The sequence below is a fragment of the Mus musculus genome, chromosome 3, assembly GCF_000001635.26.
Source record: "Mus musculus strain C57BL/6J chromosome 3, GRCm38.p6 C57BL/6J".
NCBI lineage: Eukaryota > Metazoa > Chordata > Mammalia > Rodentia > Muridae > Mus > Mus musculus.
Window position 1 is genome coordinate 155,017,903 of NC_000069.6, and position 25,264 is coordinate 155,043,166.

The 25,264-nt window shown below is 41.7% G+C and overlaps 1 protein-coding gene across 4 annotated transcripts in view; it reads right to left on the reverse strand.

Annotated features, from left to right (window-relative positions):
- Window positions 1-25,264, reverse strand: part of Tnni3k (TNNI3 interacting kinase) — a 269,117-nt gene that overhangs the window by 231,612 nt on the left and 12,241 nt on the right. For all 4 annotated transcript variants that reach the window (XR_375539.1, NM_177066.5, XM_011240155.1 and 1 more), the window contains exons 3-5: window positions 20,577-20,662; window positions 19,486-19,583; window positions 12,359-12,469 (exon numbers count right to left, since the gene is read on the reverse strand). Coding sequence is in view for 3 of the 4 variants with exons in the window: in NM_177066.5 (NP_796040.3) it covers window positions 12,359-12,469; window positions 19,486-19,583; window positions 20,577-20,662 (295 nt within the window). In the remaining variant the exon portion in view is untranslated. The remainder of the gene's footprint in view (window positions 1-12,358; window positions 12,470-19,485; window positions 19,584-20,576; window positions 20,663-25,264) is intronic.

The window sequence follows — 25,264 nt, forward strand, 5'->3', positions numbered from 1 at the left end:
GCTCTTAACTCCTAAGCTGCATCTCCAGCTCTATTCCTCTTCGTGTGACTCGATGGTTTTCTCAGTACTGTGCATTGGTGGAGTTGTCTTTGCCCTCTGGTGTGATTAAGGAACTTTTGTTTAGGTTGCATTATCTGTGACTGCTGCCTGTCTAGGGGACACTGCTTAGCTGTCAGGGCTGTCAGCATTCTTCCTCTTGATTGCTGAGCGTTTGGTGATAAATCATCTGAGTTAGCATCGTTGACTGTTTAACCTGCTTTCCTGGATAGGGATACTGTTTTTCCTCTTCAGATTAGAAAGTTTTCTGCCCTGCTTTATGTAAATAGGCTGTTTTTATCTTACTCTTTCCTTTTGAACTCCCACAATTCAAGCTTGCATGTATGCCATAGGACTGTTAAAGGTCTCTAGGTTTTCTTCTTGTTTTCATTTTTCTGTTCATTCTTTTCCCTTTTTTATTGGGTATTTATTTCATTTACATTTACAATGCTATCCCAAAAGTCCCCCACATGCTCCCCCACCCACTCCCCACCCACCCACTCCCACTTCTTGGCCCTGTCGTTCCCCTGTACCGAGGCATCCCTCTGTTTAGGTGGTTCCAGATGACTTGTCTTTGAACTTAAAGACTCTGCTCACACACATCAGGTGCTGGAGCTCTGCACAATTACTTGTTTCAGTTTCTGTGTTTCCTGTATTCCTTTCTTTCTATTTGGCTCTAGGTTATCTGGGCTGAACATTTTATAGTTTGGCTTTAATCTTTGTCTCACTGTTCTGTTTATTGTTCATCTCTCTTTTGCTGTGATTCACAGAGTTTAGGGTGGTTGTTTTGAAGTCTTTGTCAGGTACTGTGCAGATGTTAATTTCTTTAGTTTCTGGAGGGAGACCTTGTTGCTTTCCAATATCTGTGGTCCTTGTGACTTTGTGTTGATACTTGTGCATTTGTAGAAATAGAATCTCTTCTAGAATTTAAATTGATTTACATGTGTGAAGCCCTTTACCAGTCATCTTGTCCAATGATTCTCTGAAATCACAGAGAGGATTTCTGTAGGTTTAAGATGGACAACTACTTTTTAGGTCAATGGGTAGATGAACTTAGTGACTGGTTCCTCAAGTGTCCATATTGTGTCTTGTTTCTAGGGACAAGTCTGAAACCCATGTCCACTGGTATAGGATTAGAGCTTTGGTCTGCACGAGCAGGCCTGATGCCCTGCTCTATAATGGGGGACACTTAGACATGGGCTATCTATGTTGTACTAATTGGGCCTGGGCTTTGGAGTGGGATAACTCTCCCCACTATGTACAATTGTCCTTCCTAACTTCTTCAGGGCTCTTTCTTTTATTTCACCAATCTACTCTGATGTGCTGGCATCCCTCCTGGAGTCCTAAGATTTTGAGAAGGTATTTTCTTGTATGAATGCATGTTCAAGTTCATATTTGTGTGAGGGAATGAACATATGGGATTCCCATTGTTCCATTATGAATGTCACCTGCTGTGATACTCACTTGAATTTATGTGGTTTTTTTAAAGATTAATATGTATGAAGGTATTTATGAAAATGTCTTGTGATTTCACACCCTCAGTTCTTCATGAACAGTGTCATTATAATCTATGTATTCTGCCTTTGAGGAAGAGACAAGTAATTTCCCTCATACTATATAATTTCTGAAACACATTTAAATTCATAAGTTTAGTCAGTTAGCAAACACTTATTAAAAATCTACTGTAAAGCAAGGCAGAGAGGTAGATGCCCATAATCCCATCACCGAGGAGGCTGAGATAGAAAGGTCATAGGTTTAAGGCCTGAGCTACCTAGCATGGACCCTGTTCCAGAAAGAAAAACGAAAAACAACAGTCTAAATACACACAAAGCATGTTCCATGTGACTGTGAGGTCTATGAAGATTTTATAACCATGTTGTTAACATGCTCAGAAACCTATGTAATAAATGACCACGTCAAGCCATGCTTCTGAGGCAGGTCATCTTAAATGATAGCAGAACAGTACATAAAATGCTCTTGTTGATTAGAAGACAGTGATACTTCAGGGTAGAGAGACTTAGTGGTGTGATGAATCCAGCTTTTCACTTTGGCTTTGGGGAAACTTAAAAGGCAAAGCATAGAGACTATATTATGATAAAAGCAGAGTACATTGAAATGGGAAATGTTAATTTCTGTCACAGCATGTCTTGTGGAATGATGGCTTCTGCCTTCACAGGAAGAGACTCTGGATCATTCATTCAGGGAGCTGGAGCTGGCAAGGTTCTGTCAGGCAGGAAATGTCTTTCCCAACATCTTGTTTGATAAAACCTGAACATTTTCAGGGTGGTGGTGGTGGTGGTGTTAGGGACTCAATGGAGTGTAAGCATGTTGTACCCAGGCCTGACAAACCAGGGTATTGCTGCACAATAATGTTGTGAAAGCAGAGAAAATGGAACATTCAAGGCAGTTCTGGGAAATGTTTCCAATCATTACCTTCATTTTGCTAAATTTTACCTAATCTTCTGGATAGCTCAATATATATCTTTTCAGGAGGGTCTTACATTGATGAGTTCAGAGTGTGGAAATATACCAGTTTTGGACTGTTTGGTTTAGACCTAAAGGAGTTGGAGTCCAGCAACCTTGAAGGCATGGGGAGAAGGAAAAGTAACAACATTTCATATGCTATAAAGTCCCACAGAACTGCTTCTCAGAGCAGCTCCAGAGCTGTGGGCTCCTTCTGTAGAGCATGCGTTTTTTGTGATACATATATGCTCATCTGATACACGATTGTGCAAGAACAAACACCAGGAAGTAGTGGTAACGCATGCTTCTGAGGAACACACTAGAAGAGAGATGCTGCTAGAGGTAACAATGGAGAGACAGTCGCAGGGCTCTAGACTCCTACTCTTCCATCTCAATCCCCGCATGCCTCTGAAGGATGTCAGAGAGTCCCCAGAGGGGGCTACAGAGAACAAGTCATGTGATAGTCTTAGGAGGCCCTAGTGTTTCATCACAGACTCCTTGTAAACTATCTCAGGTGGAGTAATTCCTGATAGAAGTGGAGCACTACTCACTGCGCATTCACAGATCACACTATGTGCCCACACATCACTGCATCCACAGATTGGGGGCAAATATCAATCACTCTAGAGTTTCAAGATCAAGGGGAAGAATGCTAGTTTCTAAACCCCAAAACAAAAACTTTCTGGTATTCTAGTAATGTGACTTGACAAATATACAGAGACCTTGGTTTGTAAGGAACTGTTGAAATCCTAGATGTAATACAGTTGCATGACAGTATCCAACAACAGTTAGAAGGTATAGCAAGGATTATTTCTACTTGGTTGATATCTCACACACACTGTGTGTGTATGTATATGTATGTGTGCATGTATGTATGTATGTGAATACAAGTCCATGAGATAGGTGTGTATGTATTATGTATGTGCTTGTAGAATGTATAGAGAACTGAGAATGCTTGAATCAATATTAGCACTTAGAAAAACTGGGAGAAAAGCAGATTTTCACAGGACATTAACTGGTTACAAAGGCTGTCTCATTTTGCGTTGATTTGATTAGAAATAATCTTTGAATCTAATTTCTCAGGTAATGCCTCTTTCGTCACATTCCAGGGTAGAAAGCTGATTAACATCTAATTTTCATTTTTATGAGCCTATAAAGCTTTTCTGGCTTGTGTCCTTCTATCTATCTCATGCCCAAAGCAATACTTACTGTCTAATAGCAGCTAATGCAGGCTATGTCAAAGGTCTGAGTGGTGCTAGGGCTTTCTCTTTTCGTGTCTTACAAACGATACATGCTTGAAGCGTTGCCTATGGGAGTGTAAAATAAGCTGATTATGAGGTATGACATATTATTCTGTCTCAGTCTCCAAACCAAAAGCCTAGGCAGGGAGACATGGCCTCTGTCTTTAATAAAAGAAGCCCCTGCAACATGCAACACAATAGTTGGGAACACAGACTTTCTGGTTTCACCTTATGAGAAAACCACTTTTGAATGCCATTGAAGTTGTAGTGATCCTAAATTGGATCTTAGCGATGTAAGACTGTGGGTTTAATAAAGGTTTAGCTTTATAAACTAACCACATGACACATGGATGTCAGGTTCACCCCGAGTGGTAGCTCAAAGCACACATGAAAGTATGTGCAATTAATTCTGGTTTATGGGAATAACTTGTATGCTGGACTAGCGCGCACTGCCCACACTAGTCTCTATCTGAATTATTGTAGCCCTGAGTGTTCAAATTCATGGAAAAATTTAGGATACATTTATTTATTTATTTATTTATTTATTTATTTATTTATTTATTTATTTATCTATCTTTTTTTTCTTTTTTGGCTTTTTTTTTTTTTTGGCTTTTTGGCTTTTTGGCTTTTTGGCTTTTTGGCTTTTTTGGCTTTTTGGCTTGACAGGGTTTCTCTGTATAGCCCTGGCTGTCCTGGAACTAACTTTGTAGACCAAGGTGGGCCTCAAACTCAGAAATCCACCTGCCTCTGCCTCCCAAGGGTTGGGATTAAAGGCGTGCGCCACCACCGCCTGGCTTAGGATATATTTCTTGATCTGAAAAATTTTGTGAGAGAATTGCCAGTCGATAACAACACTCCATGAAATAACAGTATCTGGGAATACCCTGGCATCTGTGTAAGAAATACTGATGACTTAAACTCCTCTCATATGCCCCATGTAAGACAGAGTTTGGTATTTGAGATGTGTGCTTGCTGTGGGCTAAACCATGGTTACCTCAAACTTGTTTCTTGAAGTATTAGCCTCTGCTACTCTAAAATGTAACTGAATTTAATACTGTACATTAAGCACATAATTGTGCCTAAATGTGGTTATTAACGAGCTTTAATTGTTAGGTGAGCTTTAATCCACTGATTATTGTTCTTAGAAGATGAGGCAACAGAGACAGAAGTCACAGAGGCAACTGAACAGAGGTGTGACCAGAACCACAGTGAGAAAGTCCCTCCTGCAAACCAAGCAATAGGTCCTTGAATACACCAACCTGCTAATGCTGTGGTTTGGCGACTAGAGGTCTCCTTTCCAACTGTTCATTCGGTCAGATGTTTATTTTACATTTTATTGATCCTAATAAATTCTAGGGCAGTGTCTCATGAATTTGAATGTTCTGGAAGTGCCCAGGCTGGGAGGATCCGTAGGACAAACTGACTGCTGAGAGGCATAGACTTTGCTTCTAGAGGGCCAGTCATGTTTGGAAATTAGATTGTGAAGATGTCTGACCAGCTCTGTGACCATGCTAAAGCAACAATGACTCGTGTATTGTTTTTTTTTCACAATAGACTTATTAGATCTGTAATGCAGAGTCAGAGATGTATCACAGCCTTGAAGAGGCACCAGGATGCCATTGTAACTTTGTTGTGAAGATTCCGATCTGCACACTGTTTTCCTGACATGTTAAGCCTCCATTTATCATGCTTCAAGCTTCCATTCTTATCAAGTGAGAAGACAGAAATATATTTGGACTGAGAAAAGGACACCAGCCTCCTTGAGAGCACAGCTTTCCCATTTACTAATTTTATCATCTCAGATGACTTTGCTGGATTCTTCTGTGCTTTTGGCCCTCTTTGTTTTGCCTGACAAAGGAAGAGGAGGAGGAGGGGGGAGGAGGAGGAGAGGGAGGAGGATGAGGACTGAAGGAGACTTAAGTCTATATACTTGGGACAAGGTTATTGAAAGGTCTTGGGTTGAGATTCAAGGGAACATTGAGGCAGAATGTCCTTTAAAGTAAAAGGTTTTGAGATGTTATTGGTTGTTGTTAACGCTGTGTTAACAGAGCATCCTGGAGGCTCAGAAGAGAGGTCAGTGTTATGAGATGAAGTAGGGGGTCCCTTCTTATAGGCCCCAGAAGGAGGAGGTTCCACCATACTGTTTGTAGTCAACCTTTCTCTCATTCCTGGGTGGCAGGTGAGTCTGGGAGCTTCCTTGCCGCAAGTGAACATTCAGGTGGTCACTGCTCTCCTGGACTGTGAGGCTTGTGGAAGAGGCTACTGAAGAGGCCCATCAGCCTCCAGTTCAAACCTGACAAGCATCACCTTGGTGTGTAAATTCTTAATTGTTTTGTTTTGTTGTGATTTGTTTGGATTTCAAATAAAGTTCACAAGATACTGGAGGCATCTATGGTTCTACTATGTTATAAATTCATCAGAGAAAAGAAGAGAGCATATGAGCAAGATAGAGAGGCAGACACACATTGTAATTTAAGCATTCTCTTGTCTGTGCCTCTGGGGAGAAAACTAAAGCCATTACAAAGGAAATAATGTGGAGAGCCTTACAAGCTTTTTTGGTAAACAGAACTCTCTATTGAAACACTGAGATGATTTAGTTAAGAATAGATTGAAAAACCATCAACTACATTTCAGTGAAAACAGAAATAAATTCCAAAATAACTGGAAGCGATTCTGAGCCATGCTTGGGTAAGTGTTTACAAGCTGAACGGGGAATCAGCAGGGCAGAATACCTCCAGTGTTGCCTCACCTGCCCATACTCTCTCAGTATGTGTGCCTATCCCCTCTCCACATTGCATAGGCATCCTGGCTGCTATCTGCTTTTCCTTTGCTACTGCAAAGGAACCTACAAATGCTGATGGTATACTGGCAGCTGCAGAATGAACTGTGGGGAAACAGGTTTGGCAGTGTTCCACAGATCTAAGTATTTAGCTACAGAGCAGTCTATGTGTTTGGTGTGTGTCTGTGTGTCTGTGTATCTGTGTGTCTGTGTGTCGTATATATGTGTGCATCTGCGTGTGTTCTATGTTTTTTTTTGTGTGTCTCTATGTGTAATCATGTGTGTTTTTGTGTATGTGAGCATGTGCCAGTATGTGTTTGTATCTGTATATCTGTGGGTGTGTGTCTGTATGTATGCATGTCTCTGTGTAGCTTTGAGTGTACATTTGTATATATGTGTGCATCTGTGTGTACTATGTTTATCTGTTGTATCTTTGTGTGTATCCATGTGTATTTCTGTATATGTGTGCATGTGTCTGTGTGTCTGTGACTGTGTCTGTGTGTCTGTATCTGTGTGCATCTGTGACTAGGACTGTGTCTGTGTGTCTGTGTACATCTTTGTCTGTGACTCTCTGTGTGTCTGTGTCCATATGCATCTGTGTCTGTGTGTGTCTGTGTCTGTTTCTGTGTATATTATTTCTCAGTAGGCCCTCACCCTCACACAGTAAAGACCAAGGAAAGCTCCCTTTGAGTCAGTCAATGATGCTTTACTAGTTCAGGTAGTGACTCCTATACTGTATTTGTGGTTGTCTGAATTGTTTGTGTATTGTGAAGATAAGCCCTGCTTTAGTCTGAGTCATTGTGAAATACCATGTCATTATTTATGAAATTGTGGCTTTGACGTTGGGTGATGTGAATTAAAATTTCTGAAAGAAAAAGCTGTGTTTGACTGTGTCCAAAAACTCCTGGAAAAAGTCCGTGTCTACAGTTATTAATGGAACAACTGTCGAGAGATTTAAATTCTGTAGGTTCAGAGAAATTACCTTATCTTGGGCTAGTGTTAGCCTTCTGGAATAACCATTGCTTGCCCCATTCTCTCTATGTACTAACGTCTTCTAAAAACCTCTTAGTTCATTGGTTTTCAACCTTCCTAATGCTGTGACCCTTTAATTCTGTTCCTCATGTTGTGGTGACCCCCAACCATAAATTATTTTTGTTGCTTGTTTGTAATGGTAATTTTGCTCTGTTATGAATCATAATGTAAATATCTTTGTTTTCCAATGGTCTTAAGTGACCTCTATGAAAGGGTTCTTCAATCCACAAAGGAGTCACAACCCATAGGTTCAGAAATGCTGTCTTAGAAGCTATTAACTTAGTAGATGCCTAAGAGTGTCATCAGATAGCATCTCAGGCCTGTAGAATAGCTCCCACCATCTCAGTGTATGCGCCTCTTTGGTATACCCACAACTGTGTTTGAAAATTGCCTTTCTTTGTTCTCTAAAACTATGAAAACTTCATGTAACTGTTTCTGCATTGGAATGTGGGATTTGGGGTAACCTACATCTTTGTTTGTGGGCCATGGTCATTCAAAATGGCTCCAGAATAAATTATTTTCCTTAATATTAGATTAGAGCTATTGTTGAATTAGGAAAGGCTGAAAGAAGCTAACAAGAAGGGCAATCCTTTAGGAGGAACAGCACTTTAAATTAATCTGGACCCCTGAGATCTCTCAAACACTGGACCACCAAACAGATAGCATACACCAGCTGATATGAGGCCCCCAACACACATACACTAGGGGACTTCTGGGTCTGTGTTCATTCAGAGATGATGTGCCTAACCCTCAAGAGACTGAAGTCCCCAGGGAGTTTAGAGGTCAGGCAGGATAGGGGCTTGGAACATCTATGTGGAGACAGGGGGATTGGGAAGAAGGTATGGGATGTGGAACAGTTGGAGGGTGGATGGGGAAAATAAATATGGAGTATAAAAATAAAGTAGTTAATTAATTTTTTTAAGTATACAAAAGAAAAAAAAAGATTAGAGCTGTGGTTTAACAGTGACCAGGGTAGAGTCTCATATGATTAATTTCCTCATTATCTGAATGCCCTACATAGTGGCTATAAGTCAATTTTCTAATCCTTAGTCTTTTCACTGTAGAAAGTGGGGTTAACATTAGTTATTCAGAGAGGAGAGCAAACAGTATATTATATCAACAACAGAGGAAGAGCGATCCTAAGCATCTCCAGTGTTCCATGGTCAAGAGACTGTATGATATATGTGTATATGTATATCCAAAGAGAAAGGGTTCAATGCATGTTTATTGATTGTTTGGGCCTTTTACAAATCAATGTATGCATATGAGTTGATAGACAGATAAATCAGAGAAATATTGGATCCAAATACAGCCTATGTTTTCCTCCTTCTTACAGCCTAGTAAATTCTCATCTGAGCCTCTGCTTCCATTCTGCATACCTGAGAACCTGTAGCCTGTGCGATCTTCCATTATTGAAGTAGACAGCTGCCTACATCAACGGAAATTTCATTGTAAAATTGTTTAACAGAATGTATGATTGCAGAAGGACAGACACACTAGAGACACTAATGGAGGGTTTGGATTTGGTGTGTGGAGACCTGTCGAAGAAGTCAGCATCGTGCACTGTTTCACAGAAGATGTGGGTGACAAAGGCCTTCACTCTTATCACAAGGCAGCTCCCCCTAACTCCCTGGCATTGCCCTGCCTGTACCCCCAGAGTTAAATAGAGCAGTGGGTATGCACCTGCACTTGGCTTAGTTAAGGAAAGTTTACATGCTTCCCAGTGGCACTCAGCAGCATTCCAAGCCCAAAGCTTCACCCCATTGGCTTTCCTAGGTGCTGGGACAGCACTCTGTTCTGGCTTTCCCCCACAGCAGGGACCCGTATTAATCTTCCCTCTTATTCAGTTGTCCTCTCTGAGTTAATTCTTTCCTTTCAGCCTTCCAGCCTAATCCAACTCCCTGCCATTGTTATGATCTCAACTTCCATTCCTGCATGCACCGCTTAAAAAACATACAGTGCATGCAATCTTCCCCATTAGTTCATTGGCAGCTGTAAACAGTAGTATCCCTGATTCACTGAATGTGAGTTCTGTGATTCCCATCAGCAGTACTGAAGTTGATACACATTGCTTTCCTAGATGCCCGTGCCTATGATGAAGTTTGCTTTACTTTATAAGCTAAGCTCAGTGCATAGATAGAGAATAAGATAGATCAGTTACAACAACATGATGTAATAAACTTAGTCTAACCTTGAGAATCATTTCTAGAATTTCCCATACAATGCTTCCTAACCAAAGCTGATTTTTGGCTAACTAACGCCTTAGGAAGGGAGACCACACTTAAGAAGAGGCTGCTCCATGGACGCTGCAGAATTCCACTGGAAACTCCGCACAAAACTCAAAGGCTGGAGCAGCGGCCTTTTCCCCATTCAGACTGAGAACAGAATATATTGAAAATATTCACTGCAACTGTTAGTTCTGAAGCAAATGAGCCGTGAAACTTTACATTTTTAAAATGTATACCTTTTATTTTTATTCATGTGTGTCTGTGTGAGTATGTGGTAAGTGTATCCAGTGGCCTGGAGCTGGAGTTGCAGATGGTTGTGAGCTGTCTGGTGTGGCTGCTGAGAATAAAACGCAGCTCTCAGTGCTTGGCTGCTGAGCCATTTCTTCATCTCAAACATCTACAATTGAATATAGTGATTTAGGTTGATTTTTTTGTTTTTGTGTTTTGTTTTTGCTTTTTGGGGGGCAGATAGCATTTCACCACATTACTTTTCTTATCTGACCAATAACTTAATTAGTATGCTATGTAAGAAGAGAACAAGGATGCTGAGACCAAACCCATTTCATGTTCAGCTGGTTACTGGCTATGGAGTCGTTAAGCTGGGTAGGGAGGGAAATTGGGTGGCACACTAAGAAATTAGTACTGGTAGAGACCTACCTGAATTGTTTCAGTGGAGTTTGCCCTGAGCAGGTGAAATCAATGATCTATCTGTCTCTAATTCACAGCCCAAGAAAACAGGGCCATCAGAAGAAGTTGAAGAGCCTGCTAGACATCACTTGCATATACATCAGCTCACTAAAGATTGGGCATTCTTCAGAGGAGTGTGGCAGCCATTCACCAGTTCTTCTACTAGGATTTCTTAATATTTATGGTTCTAGTTGAGATTTTATACTTTCAATAGGAAAGAAGAAAACCCTTTTTATGTTGCTTTACTGAGATTTTTGTTCTTCCCCATAAACAGTGCAAACTGATGCTATACATTTACAACCATGTCCTGGATATCTATATTAATTTTGTAGTGAGTAAGATTTTGTAGTAATGAGAAACAATAAAATAAAGGAAAACCTTTTCTTCTCAACATAATACTGTTACCAGTAAGGACCTGAGGAGTGGCATCATTAGGAAACATAGCTCAAATGTATTTCATAGAATTTACAGATGGCTTTATTTGTGTCTCTGTTCACACTTGTTTGAGAGATGAGGAAAGGTAGAGTTGGATTCTGGATATGAAACATTTCAAAAATAACTATTTAATGAGGAGGTGGAAAGCTGCTACTTATTACTCTAATGAGTTTCGTAAGCGGGTGCGTCTTAGCAGAATATGAAAGTGGTGGGACTTTGAATCCGATGACCAGAATTCCAGACAGAATCTGCAATCAACAACTCTGTAACTGTAAGAAAGTTTCTCTCAGGAGACATGGTGTGCTAACTAATTTAGCAGGGACAATAAAAACCACTCGAGTGTGTACAAAGTTAGCCACATGTTTTCACAGTGGTCTGTTTAAAATGTAATACTTGATAAAGTCGGGACATGATCGGGTACCTTTTCAGGACTTTATCTTGCTGATGATGCATCCAGCATCAGCACCCACCCCCTACTGCCTGTGATTACTGCAGCTCCCGTGGCATCTAAGCTCTCAGTCTCCATCCTGTGTGCTTCTGCTCTCAGATCTGTCTCACTTCACTCAGGCCATGGTGTGAGCTCTAGGTCTCCATCCTGTGTGCTTCCGCTCTCAGATCTGTCTCACTTCACTTAGGCCTTGGTTCAGGATCATGGTCCTTCAGAGGCTCTGACTTATTATACCCACTTCTCCATAGTTGTCCGTATTCCAGTGCTCTATTGTACTCACTGGCAACTCAGATTCTTTTCTTCATTGTCCGACTCTTGTTTGTACCTGTGCCCCACAGAAACAGAGACGTTGTCTATTGTCTTGGCCCTGTCATCCCAGCACTCAGAATAGTGTATGAAGTTTATTTGTACTTAATAAATGTTTTTTTCAAGTGACATATAAATGGAAAGACTAGAGAACAGACTTGCATCTCTTCTCACTCTGTAGGAAGCAACCTTCAGAATGTTTTGTGTGGAAACTTTGATTAAACACTGTAATAAACCTATAGTTATTTTATAACAGTTGAAGCCAGAATCTTGCATGTGTCAGGCAATAATCTACCACTGAGTTTCAGCCAAATCCTTCTATTACTATTTTCCAAATAAAGAAAGCAGGGCATGAGAGTCAGTAACTTCTTCAAAGAAAAACGAGAAAGCTGTGGCAGCCACACTGCCTGAATGCAAAGCGTTTGCTCTCAATAACAGCACAGCACCTCTTATATCCAGACATCTTTATATTAATTGATGCTTCAGTGCATTGTTACATAATGCATGGAACTCAGTATAAAATCACTTACATATAAAATCATTTACATAGCAAATTTTACTGTCAGAGTAAATGAGTGTGTCCAGTAGCTAGAAAAACAGAATCAGTTCTAGGGTCCGGAAATCCAGTGTCTCACACAATGGCATTCAATTAGAAAAGGCGGGTAACATTTTTTTCTTCTGACTTGAGGGAAGCAAGACTCACCTCTGGGTGCCCAGCTATTGCAGCGATGTGGAGGGCTGTGAGGCCGCCATATCCCGCTTGCTGAACATCTGCTCCGCTATGCAACAGTGAAGTGATAAGTTCCAGGCTATCCTGTAATGAGATACAACGTGAGTGTTTTTTTCCACTCACAGCAGATGGTGAGGCTGTGCACAAGATGCTGTTGATTTCCTGGTTATATGAGGCTTGGGTGTTCAAAGAAAGTCTAAGTTCGACTTCTGAGAAAAGCTTGCATCAGCAAGCAGTACAGCTCAGGTGGCTGAGACATCGGATCAAATGGTAGAATGGAGTAGCACCCATCGGCCCTTGCCACATAACTAGGAAAGGTAGAAAGAGTACTTATCCGTGGCAAGGTCACTCAACAGTATCAACCTTCCAAGTGTCAAGCCTGCAAACATGACTTATTTTTTTTTTTGTAAATATTATTTACTTATTATTATTTATACAAGTACACCATAGCCATCTTCAGACACACACCAGAAGAGGGCATCAGATCCCATGAAAGATGGTTGTGAGCCACCATGTGGTTGCTGGGAATTGAACTCAGGACCCCTGGAAGAGCAGTCAGTGCTCTGAGCCAACTCTCCAGCCCAAACATGACTTCTTAATAACTAACATCAACCCCAAGGAGGTCAAGAGCTTACAGGAAGAGTGTAAAATGGAAGTATCTTTTTCTCTTGAGAATAAAGATGAAAGATTTCTTCTAAGATGAAAATATAATGAACACAGAATAAACCATAATTCACTGGACTTTTGGGGTAATTATTTAATTCTTCTTACTAATACAATGGCATCATGGGATATACACATAACTCAGTATTGTCTAACATGGTTCAGAACATGGAAGGGTTATGTGATATCTTGTGTACACACAAATCCCCAGATATTGGTAGAAACACAAAGTTCTCTCTGCTTCACCCTCTATTAAAAACTTAAAGCAGGCCTGGTGGTGCATGCGTGTAATGCCAGAAGTTAGAAGGCTGAGGCCAGTCTCTGTCTCAATAAATGAATGAGTCATAAATAAATAAATAAATAAACACTTAATCTCAGTGTCTATAATACTTGGTGTATGGATACATGAAGTGTGAGGAAAGAGGAATCTTTGTCAGATTGATCACCTATGAACTAAAACATGTAATTTCAAAACTCAATAATATAAATAAAATCCCACTGCTTACAAATTAAGTGAATTTTTTAACATCATCATATACATCATATGAAGGTTTAGAAAAAGTATCTTAAGAGTTTAAAACTTCGGCAAAGATCTTCAGAATCATGCAGCGAATCTTTCCTTCTATCCACCTGACCTACCAAGACAGTTAAATACCATGGAGAGTCCAGCATAGTCTCCCGATTTGCTTTTCTGTTGTCATGACCAAAATAACTGGGGAGGAGGGAGTTTGTTTCATTTTCTTCTTCCGAGTCACAGTCAGTCTTTGAGGGAACCTACACAGGAACTCGAGGCAGGGGCCTGGGAGCAGGAACCATGACCAAATGTTGCTTGTAACTCACTCAGCTATCTTTCTTACACTCCCTAGGACCAACTGCCCAACAGTGGGCTAGGCCTTCTCACATCGATCACCAATCAAGACAATTCCTCAAAGACACAGCTGCAGGCCAATCCAATGAAAGCAATTCTCTAGTGGTGGTTCCCTCTTCCCAAATGACCTTAAATTGTGTTAATTAGACAAAAAAAACCCAACTGGGACACATTGACTCTTTCTTCTTCACCCCCAAACCAACCAACCAACCAACTAACCAACCAACCAACCAACCAACCAACCAACCAACTAACAAACAAACCAACTCTCTCTTTCTCCACTCAGATCAAGTGTAAGCTAATTTCCTCTCACTTGCCTTCACTTACTGATCACTAGTCTTCTGGGATATGTTATAGTGCTGAAGAGGGCCCGTCAGCGCTCTGCCATGGTTCAGTCTGCTCAGTGCAGCCTAGTGCAGGCCTGATCAGGTCTATACTATGATCTATCTCCTCCTAATCCTGGTTCTGCCTTTTACCTCAGAAGTTGTCACTTGAATTTTCTTGAAGCTTTCCATCCTCAGACTCTGCTTCTCAACGATCCCTGCGGGCATTCTGGATCATAAAGTGAGTCTCCTTCGTAAGTTTAGATTGAGCCAGGGCTGGGAGTTGAACTTAGGTCTACTAGCTGTGAACAATATGATTTTCTTAACAAACCAAGCTACCCCTAGTTCCTGAGTCCCAACTCCTTATGTTGTGGTGAACTGTAATGAGACTCGCATAAAAAGATATCTGAACTGGGGCTGAACAGGGAAGTGTTCCCTTCACTGAAGCACCAAGTCTCAGTGTGGGTCCCATCATTGTTTGCCTTATTATCTAACTTTCATTTATTTATCATTTATCTTGTTCCTTAAGCTTGGAGTCTGTGAACCCTTAGATGGAAAAAGTCTGGAAATGCACTGAGCATTCATATCGTGACCATGGAAGACTGCTTTGGAGGCTCAGCTAATTCAGGCTTGGAAAAGAAGGTACTCCAGGAAGTAAAGCTGTCTGATGTAAGGACTGAGAGATGATGCTGTTTGTAAGTTAATTATGATATCAATTTATGAGCATAAATGCTTAATTAACACAAGGGCCTATTATTAACACTGTTTTCAAAAGTCATCATTACTGGAAATTTTGGTTAAGAATTTCTTCCCCCAAATGGGATTTTTTTTCCTTCTTCTTTAAGGAATCTTTTATTACTTTCTTGACAAATTCCCATTTGGGAAAAATGCAATCCTTAGTCAAGTCATTTGTACAAATAGAAAGACAACTTGGATTAAAAAATCAATTTAAGTTAATGAATCTTTTAATCTCTCCTCTAAATCATTGGTTCTTAATTCTCATTTTGGGATTGTGCTGTGCTTTTGGTTGTCAAAACTGGTAATGAGGGCCGTGACTAGGTCCGTATTCAGAAAGGAAGATGGGACTGCCCCGGAATGCTGGACCATGCACAGAATAGAGCTTCACCACAGGCCTAGTTAATCCACAGTGCCAGTGGAGTTAATGCTAAATAGTTCCAGTCCGTGGGGCACTTGCTCTCGGGTCTGTATCCAGGATGATGAAACAAAACTCTCAAGCTGTTAATCAACTGTATATGCTGAGGAGGCAGAAAGGATTGGGCTGGGGAATGTAGCAGTCACCAAACTCACGACCTACAGAGGAAGCCCCCAGAGCTCACGACCCACAGAGGAAGCCCTCGGAACTCACGACCCACAGAGGAAGCCTCGGAGCTCACGACCCACAGAGGAAGCCTCGGAGCTCATCACCCACAGAGGAGGCCTCAGAGCTCACGACCCACAGAGGAAGCCTCAGAGCTCATCACCCACAGAGGAAGCCTCAGAGGTCACGACCCACAGAGAAAGTCTTGGGGCTCACGACCCACAGAAGAAGCCTTGGAGCTCACGACCCACAGAGGAAGCCTCGGAGCTCACGACCCACAGAGAAAGTCTTGGGGCTCACGACCCACAGAGGAAGCCTCAGAGCTCACGACCCACAGAGGAAGCCTCGGAGCTCGTGACCCACAGAGGAGGCCTCGGAGCTCACGACCCACAGAGGAAGCCTCAGAGGTCTCTATAAGGTCTGGTTTTGTAGAAAAGACACAGGGCCATCCCTCCATCTCCTTCCGCTTTTTAACAAACATGTATATTTATTACATACACATAATATGTATGTATTACATAATAAATATGTAACATATATTATTTGAGATGAGATCTTAGGAGAAATATACAGAATGGAATAAATAAATCTCCTTTCTACATCAGCTTCCACAAAGACATGGCATGTAGGTAGGTGGATCATGATTTCCTGTGTATTGCATGCGAGGCAGGTTTGGGGCTAAATTGGATGGTCTAATTCAGTGTTCTGTTCATTTGAGTTCCCCGGTGACCTCTTCTGAACCGTATTAAGGCTCAGTGTTTCCCCTCCAACATCTGCATATCATTTTAGAAGCATACTGTATTGAAATATGAAGACTGGATAGGGCAGAACTCTAGAGAGGATTCGGGGAGCGAGCTTCAGTTCCCTTTTAGAGTTTTGCACACAGAGACTCCGGATTCAGCTAACTGAGCCAACGTAATGCATTTAAACAAACAAACAGACAAACAAACAAAACGACCAAGTTTCAAGGAATCCAAGCTTACAAAATGACAAAGACTTAATGGCTTTGTTCGTGTTTCTTTGTAAGACAGGATCTGTCTCCATGTCATACTTCCGGTTGCCAGTAGGAGGAGAGAGCAGGGGTACACTGCTGCTTTCCCTTATCCTAAGTGTTTTGCAAGTCAAATTTGCAATCAAGCCATATCTGAAGTCAATTTGTCAAATATTTGCATATGGATGTATTTCCAAAGAGCATATTTTCTATGGTATCAACTGGTTGTTTCGCTCAATGCGTATGTGAGCAAATACTTGCATAAGAGAATTTTACTCTTAATAAAGCATGAGCAGAAATCTATGTATAAACTAAGACTTTTGATGTAATTCTCAACCTTTTTACTGTTACGAACCAAATGACAGACCCATATCATTTTATTTTCTGTGTAAAATAGATGATATACAAGTGTCAAAAATTTGTTCTTTTAAATTAAATTGCACAATAATGGTTAATTTTATTAGCATTTTCCTTGTAATAGTCATTTTGCTACTACTAAATATGCTTCGTTCTTTAAAATCTCCCAAATCACCTAACAAAGCAGATAATTATGTTTACTCCAGCTTTTCTTTTAAGGGAGGAAGGGACACTAGGGATAAGCCTCAGCACCTTGTGCATGCTCTGAAATAGCGAGCCACGCCTACATTTCACCCCACCCCCCACCCCACCCCCAGCTCTGCTTTGGAGATGAGAAAACTGGAGGGCAGAGGGAAAGATCAGGTGGGTTTTTTTTTTTTTTTTGAACATGTAGAGGTCGCCAGAAAGTCTTAGAGTTGACAGATGAGCACCCCTAGTTTAGCTTCTGGGCCGCTGCTGGCACTCCTGAGGCCGAGCCACATCAAGATAATAAAATACTTGGTAAGTCCCGGACTCTGGACACTATTCACCCAGGACCCTTTCTTGATTCTATGTGGAGAAGACTCAAAGGAAAATCCTCAGTTCTGATGTTGAGAGTTCACAGAGCAACGTACAAAACACACAAATAACCCAAAAACTAGGAATGCTGCAATAAAAGATAATATAAAGTTTAAATTGGAATCCAAGATTGAGTGCAATAAAATCTGGGAGCTCGAGAGGGCTTAAGGAGGTTCAGTTTGTGTTGATTTAAACTATCTAATAACGGTGCGACGAGAAAAAGAACTAAAAATATGCTAGCAGGAAAATTAGGAAAACAGAGATATGTGGGAACGGGGTGAAGCAGTGCTCTTCTAACTGTTGCCTGAAAATACCTGCGTGGGGTTCGAAAAAAGTGCACATTTGCCTGTTCTGGCTAAATGTATACTTTCATCTGATCCAGCTCATTGGAGGCAGGTGTTAATCAGCTGACGTGGTCTCCTGGTAAGCACGTGGATTTTACCAGAGCTTTGTGGTTAAATGGCACTGGTGACTTTGCCTGCTTTTACATCCGTCAAGGACCAGGGTTTCTCTGGATGCTGTGAAGAGAGGCTTGTCTACTTTGTTTCCTAAGCACCTACCTTTCAACTGTTTTGAAGTAGTTGGCAGTCAGTGCCCTTTCCACAGCAGATGACACAAGAGACAGAGCAGAGATTCTAAAGATGGAGATGCAGTTTACATGAACAGGGGTGGGTGCAACACACTGCACAAATACCATGACGCCACAGCATTCAGAAAGCTCCTGTGTGGCAGTGTCACTGTGACTGTTAGCACGGGCGTCTTGATAGGAAAGAACTCCAGACCGAGACGGAGTTCAGCATCTCACAGAGCACCTCCACTGTCAAGCAGCACCTTCCTATCTATCTCTTGCAGCTGCACTACTACCCCTCCTCTGCCTTTCAGGGAAAGTGCTTGTCAGACAGTATCCCAAAGCTGCCTGTGTTTGAGTTTCACAAAATGAGTAGCAGATAGTAAAGAGAACTTAACACTGAGATGCCGGTTCTGAGCAAGCTATTGGCAATGACCAGGCATTGGCTGGAGATGCACAGAGCAGCTATAAGATATCTGCAGGATAAACCGAGGGAAATAAAATCTGCATCATGAGCGATAGCAAGTTTTGCTTGTGGAGTCAGCACGATGTAGAAACCTCCCATGTGGAGTCCCAATGAAAATTGCTTGACCATGTTAGTCTGTGCTAGGAACTGTCCTGACCATGATGAATGGAGTGGGAAGACCTGCCCACTGTGGGTGTCACCATTCCCTGTCACCAGAAGGAGATACTGAAGTCGATCTGAGCACAAGCATGCTTTCTGTACTTGACTGGGGATGCAATGTAATCTGCTCCTTCAGGTTCCTGCCACTATAACCTCCCTGCAGTGGTGAACTGTAACCTGAATTTATGAGCCAAACACCCTTTCTCCCCTGTATTGCTTGTGTCGGAATATTTAATCACATCACTAGAAAGGAAAATAACACACTGGGAACGTGGCCCTCTCCCCGCAGTGTAAACTTGTAAGGTGTCTGCGAGTTCAGAGGGTCTTTGACAAGTCAACAGCTGCGTCTTTCCAGGCCTGCATACACGGATGTAGCAAAACTGTCAGAGACTTACATGAGATGGAGAATGAGCCAATATTCAATATAGCTATAAGGACTTGGAGCTGGGGTCAACTGTGGCAGGTTATAATCACTTTTTTATGATTAACCAAGCATCTGGCACCTATCTTTATGTTTTGTTTCTGTAAAACAAATACTAGCATTTGAGTCTTACAGATTTCTTTAGTGACGAAGGCAATAACGCACATTCAACATCTGAAATCAGTCAGTGGTTGACTGAGGGAAAGTCACTGTGGCTAGAGTATCGTATTATTTATATGTTATATGAATGTGTGTGTATGACAGCCTTGAGAGCCACTTCTAACATCAAATATTCCAAAGTACCCATCTTTTTAAATACCAGATCTGTGGGGTAGGGGTGGAGTAAAATTCAGGACGAATGTTGTCCTTGACCCTAACAAAGTATGTATAGGAATGAAAAGATCAGACCTTGTAAACAGCCAAGTGCAGAGCTGGAAACCCATTTCTTGTCAGTCTGGATGGACGGAGCCCTTTTAACATAAGGGCACGGATATGCGACTTGTTGCCTAGAAAGCAATATGAAGACTGATTGGTTGTTGTAGGGGTTATCTAAAGTATTTCATTATCTTCCTCTGACTTAAGGATAAATGCCATTCAGACTTGTGAAAATGTCTGCCCACTACTCAAGCCCACATGGGAACCTACAGAGGATCAGCAGCAGTAAAACCCACTCCGACGAGGTGGCTCTGGAGGAGGCTGGGCAGCCAGCTCCCATTAGGAAGAAGGGGCTATGGAGCTGAGTCTGTTCCGAGGGGTCTGGAAAGTTGAGGCAGCGTTAGCCCATTGGTGACATCCACAAAGCTTTGCTCAGCTTGATCAGTGAATAAATACCAACTTCCCATTTGACAATTCATTAACTTTATTGGGCTGCTTCTGTATGCTGGGAGCTGTCATAAGTTGGGATCCCTTTGAAATCAAATGAAGTACAAGCAGAATGAAATTCTTGTTCACTTTGAGCAATCTTCCTTGTCAGATTCTATGTTTAACATTTTTTTCTCATTATATACACTTGTTTCTTAGAGGTAATCGACTGTCTGATCACATCAGGGAGTGCTCTCAAGATTCTTCCATTAAACTCAATTCCCAACTCACTGTATTAAAAAGCACTTGTTGATATCCAAGCTAACTGAGTTACTTGGTTTAGAAAAGAAAATAGAGCCGGGCATAGTGGTGCACACCTTTAGTCCCAGCACTCGGGAGGCAGAGGCAGGTGGATTTCTGAGTTTGAGGCCAGCCTGGTCTACAGAGTGAGTTCCAGGACAGCCAGGGCTACACAGAGAAACCCTGTCTTGAAAAACCAAGGAAAAAAAAAAGAAAGAAAATAAAATAAATAGAAATTCAGAGATACAGAGCAAGGATTGACCGGGGTCCTGTGAGCAGGCTCTTAGGAGCAAACCTAAGAGAAGTTGAGTCTGATAGGGTCTTCCTTCTGGCCACCAACGTCTCATGTCCCTACCTCATAGGCACAACTCTGGCTTGAACAGGGTCCAGGCACTTACCACCGCAGGCACAGCAGAGGTGCAGTAGGGACAGGCCACGCTCTGTGCGGTAATTTAAACTGACTTCACTGAAGGCTTCGTCAGAGCTGAAAAAGCACGGGGCAGATGATCAGAAATTCACCTCTTAGTGTGTTGCCTTTGTTTGAGAAGCAGTTGTTGTTCTATAAATTCAGAACTTCATTTTGCTATGTATCTTTGCTCCTGGAAGAAGCATTTTTGAATCCTCCATATGGAGAAGTAAAAAATTGGTGAAGATAATATTAATAGTGGAAAGACTCAAGTTACAGTAAAGATTCGAACATACACTGTTTTTCAATATAATTAAATAAATATATAATCTAGGTTTTTCCTCAAACCCCTTATAAAGAAAGTATAAATAACTAAAAGTCAAATTATTTTAATTCACATTCAAACATTTGTATTATATTCACGGACAAATTATGATATTCACAAAAGGAAGAAAAGAGGGAGGGAGGGGAGGAAGGAGGGAAGTTGGGAGGTACAGGGAAAGGGGGCATTGTGTTGCATTTGATAAGAGGGTGGAGAAAGGAATGTAACCCAAATGTGTAACAATTCCTGCCTGAGGCCAGGATTCCTTGCACTCTGGCTGGGTCAGCTGCCTCAGATCACCAAAGATATGGCTGCTGGTGAGCAGAGAAATGGTGGCATTAATGAATGTCTTGCTTTTGTTCTAGCAAAGCCTTTGCCCACAAGAGGGCCCTGGGAGCCACAGGCAGCCTTTCAACAGGAAGTTAGAGCTAAAGTTTTTGACCTCTTCAGGTCCTTGGCACTCCCAGGACATTATTCAGGAGAAAGGGGATCATGTCCTTGGCCTCCAGGTCAGCTTCAAGGGGCCTCCAGCCTATTCTAATCTCAGCAGCCCTGGAGGGACGCTTGGTCTCTGGTGTGGGGTGCAAGGGATTTCTTTCTCCTTTAAAGTACTTACACTTGAAAGGCTCAGTAAACTCTGGCCATTTGCATCAAGGCTTCCAGTTAAGATCTTCAAAGGCTATTGGAATTTTGAAATAGAAAAAGTTCTATTCTCCAGGGTGCTGCTAAAAAGAGCAGGCCTCTAAATCCAGGGGCCTTGAGAGGCCCCAAGAAAGGCTTTAATTAGCAACTCTAAGCCTTGTGGTCTGTTTCCATAGACATAGGGATATTCTTCCCCTGAAGGAAACAGGCTTAGCTGCCCACACTAGCAAAGCATTCAGACCACATACCTTTGTCCTCACTCAGAGGGAATGAGAGTTAGTTTATTATGAGCCAAGTTGAATCCCCAGCACAGGCTGGGGATGAAGGCTCAGGTCACTCTACATTCCATATTCCAGAGTGGAAGTCCTATGGGAACTTTCACAGTCTTAGAATGAAACAAGTCACAGGTCAAATCATTTCATAAGATATTTAGTTTTACTTTTTAAAGTTTGTGTTCTGTGTTTCCATGTTTGGGTATGAACACTTGAGCACAGAAACAGAGCTCAGACGCCCTGGACCTATAGTTTCAGGTGGCCAAAGGCTGACTGGTGAACTGAAGAATGAATTTGGGTCCTCAATAAGAGCAACGTGTGCTGTTAAGCACTAAGTACCACACCACAAGTCATTTACAAACACCTTGTTGGGGGCAGCAGGATACAGAGAGGTGGGGAAACCTGCCACAGGTGCCAGCTACATCTGATGATATTATGAGCTTTTAGATTGGTAGAAGCTACTGGCCAATTGAATTCACCGCAGCTGAATGTGAGTAAAACAAGCTGGAAACAAGATTTAGTTTACCCCAAATTCCTTGCTACAACATGGTAGCAATTCAATAAAGGTTTGATAGGAAAAGAAGAAAAATCATAACTCAAGGCACTTTTCAAATACATTGACAAAAATAGTAGGTGGTAAAATACAGCACTAGGTGAGGGAGTTGCAGCATGGGTGATGGGTGGCTCACAGCATTAGATCTGCGAGTTACACCATTACTAGTTGTGATACGTGGCTCACAGCATTAGATGGGTGGCTGACATGCCTGGGAGGGGGTGGTACGTGGGTTACTCAGATGCTATCTGACAGCATTCCTACCCCTTTCTTGGTTGGTAGGTTGGACACTAGAGATCTGTTCTTATGTCCCAGAAGATTTACCTAACGATCACAGAGATGTTTGGTCACATAAAGAAGAGGGCAATAAATGGCTTTTTATGGAACTAAAGATGCTCCAAAGTAAATTTTCCTCTGGACTTCAAACATTCCAACTTGTCCATCTCACTGAGGATCTAGTCAGCAGATGTTTCAGTGAGTGGTGCAGTACTTCATGAACTTTTCCTCACAGAAGCCGGAGGACAACATGAAGCCACAAGTCCCTACTTACAGCTTGTGGGTCTCATGGATGGAAGCAGAGTGTCAGGCTTGGTGGCAAGCACTGACAATACCATCTTTCCAGGACCATTGATGCATCTACAACCTTAACAATGTAAAATGAAAGTTAACTTTTATCCACATACTCCAAAGCTGGCTCTTCTCTCAGTTTCTCACTTAAGTTAAATTCATGTGGTTAGGTCAAAAGAAATCCCATCCCTTGCTGTTCCTGGAGTTCATGTCAGTTATATAGTTCTGTCCATTAACAGAGGCCCCCTTCAGCCACCCAACAGCACTATTCATGCCCTATGATGTCATTTTCAGGGTAAATGATACTTAAGAAAGCCTGTCTTCTCAGCCCAGAGGAACACTTTCTATAAGGAACTGGACACATTTCCTGCATACTTTTTGAGGACAGAGAATCCAGTCTTCCTTGCTTGCTTGCAAAGCAAGGACATGTGCAATGTAAAGTCTTGAGCAGATTGTAACCTGAAGTCCTGCCTTCCTAAGAGACTGCAAGGCCCAGTGACTAATACAGCTGAATGACTGGGGAGAGTTGGGACTTTGTTATCATGGGTTATATTCAGCTTCTTTAGTGTCCACTCCAAGCTTCCTTTGGTGTCTGACCTAATATCCTTGACTCAGGCAAGACCCTGCTGCATTATACTGCTTAGAAGCCAGCCCCAGGCAGACTGTGTTAAGTTTACATAGTTTCTGAAAACCTTTGTGTGTCTCTTCTTTTGCTAATTTTAAACACTTCTATTTCACTTGCATTGTGTCCTGGTTAGATACTTTTGTTAGACTGATACAAGAGTTATTTTGGGAAAAGGAATGCCAGCTGAGAAATGATTCTCTCAAATTGTCTGTGGGCAGGCATGTAGGGCATTTTCTTGATTAATGATGGATATGGGAGCACCTAACCCAATGTGGGTGGTGCCACTTGTGTACAGGTGGTCTTGAGTTATATAAGAAAGCAAGCTGATCAAACCAGAATGAGCAAGGCAGTAAGCAGCACTCTTCCATGGGCTCTGCTTCATTTCCTGCCTCCAGGTTCCTGCTTTGAGTTCCAACCTTGATCTTGATCTGCCATCAAGGATATTTAAGACAAATAAACTCTTTCCTCTCCAAATCCCTTTTGGTCAGTGTTTATCACAGCAATAGAAACACCCTTTAAGATGCTTTCTTTCTGTACGTTTTTAAGTCAGGAGAAGTTTTAACAGGGTGCCAATGTTACTGGTAAGAGAACCTTAAAGTCAGCTTAAACTTTAATATGAAATTTGAAATGTTGCAAGGCTATTTCAGGTAAATTGTAATTTTCAAATGCCAGTTACATATCAAACACATTTTTCTGTCTCAGTTTTAGTCTATTTTGGCATGAAATAGACATATGTGAGCTGATAATGATGCTATTGAATTTTGAAAGTGATTGGGTACAAAGAGTTCAAGGGAATGTTTTGTTCAGTGAGAAAGCACAGTGCAAGGAATTACAAGGGAGACAATGAGGCCAGTGGGAGGAAAGGCACCTTCTATTCACCTCCTGAAAACACCTCTGAGCCAGCCACACTCCTCTCACAGCTTTCAGAAACACTGCCAGTTGTGAAATGTAGGTGTTACATAAGTATCCCAAGCCCTGTAAGATGACCCTACTGAGGAAGAGTGAAAGACATCTCTTAAGGTTTTCAGAATCCTTGGGGAGCCATGAATTCTTCCAAACATACCCAAAGTATTGTCCGAAATGTTTGGGTAGGGTTTGTGCCAATAATAAACAAAACAGAATCAAAACAAACACAAACACTGCCTAAAACAGAGAGACTGGAAACCAAATTCATGATGATTCGGGTTTGCATCTCAAGTTCTGTGCTTATTGACTGAGGGGACCGCCCTCTCTCTCCCTCTCCCCTCTGCCTCTCCCTGTCTTACTCTCACTCCCCTTCCCCACCCCCTTTCTTTCTCCCCTTCTTCTTCTCCTCTCCCTCCCCTCTCCTCCTCCTGCTCAGGGCTCTCTGCCTTATCCACACCTTGTTATCTGTCATAGTTTGTTACTTCACAGGTTCCCACTATTTCCTCCTCTTCCCCTCCTCCCTCTTTCTCCTTCCAGAAGATACTATATTTAATATCCTCCTTCCTATCCTTCTCAAAAACAAAGCTAAGTAGTGAAGTTAAAATTAACCTAAATCAATGCTTTATCAAAAATCATACTGTTAAAGGCTGCTAGTAAAAGGCCTACAATGTCTAACCCATAGAAACCCTACAAAACTTTACACCAAGCTTATTATCTGAATTATCTAATATTTACTTTCCACCACCTGTTATCTACAGCAATAATGGATTATGTTTAGAGTCAGTTTCAACCT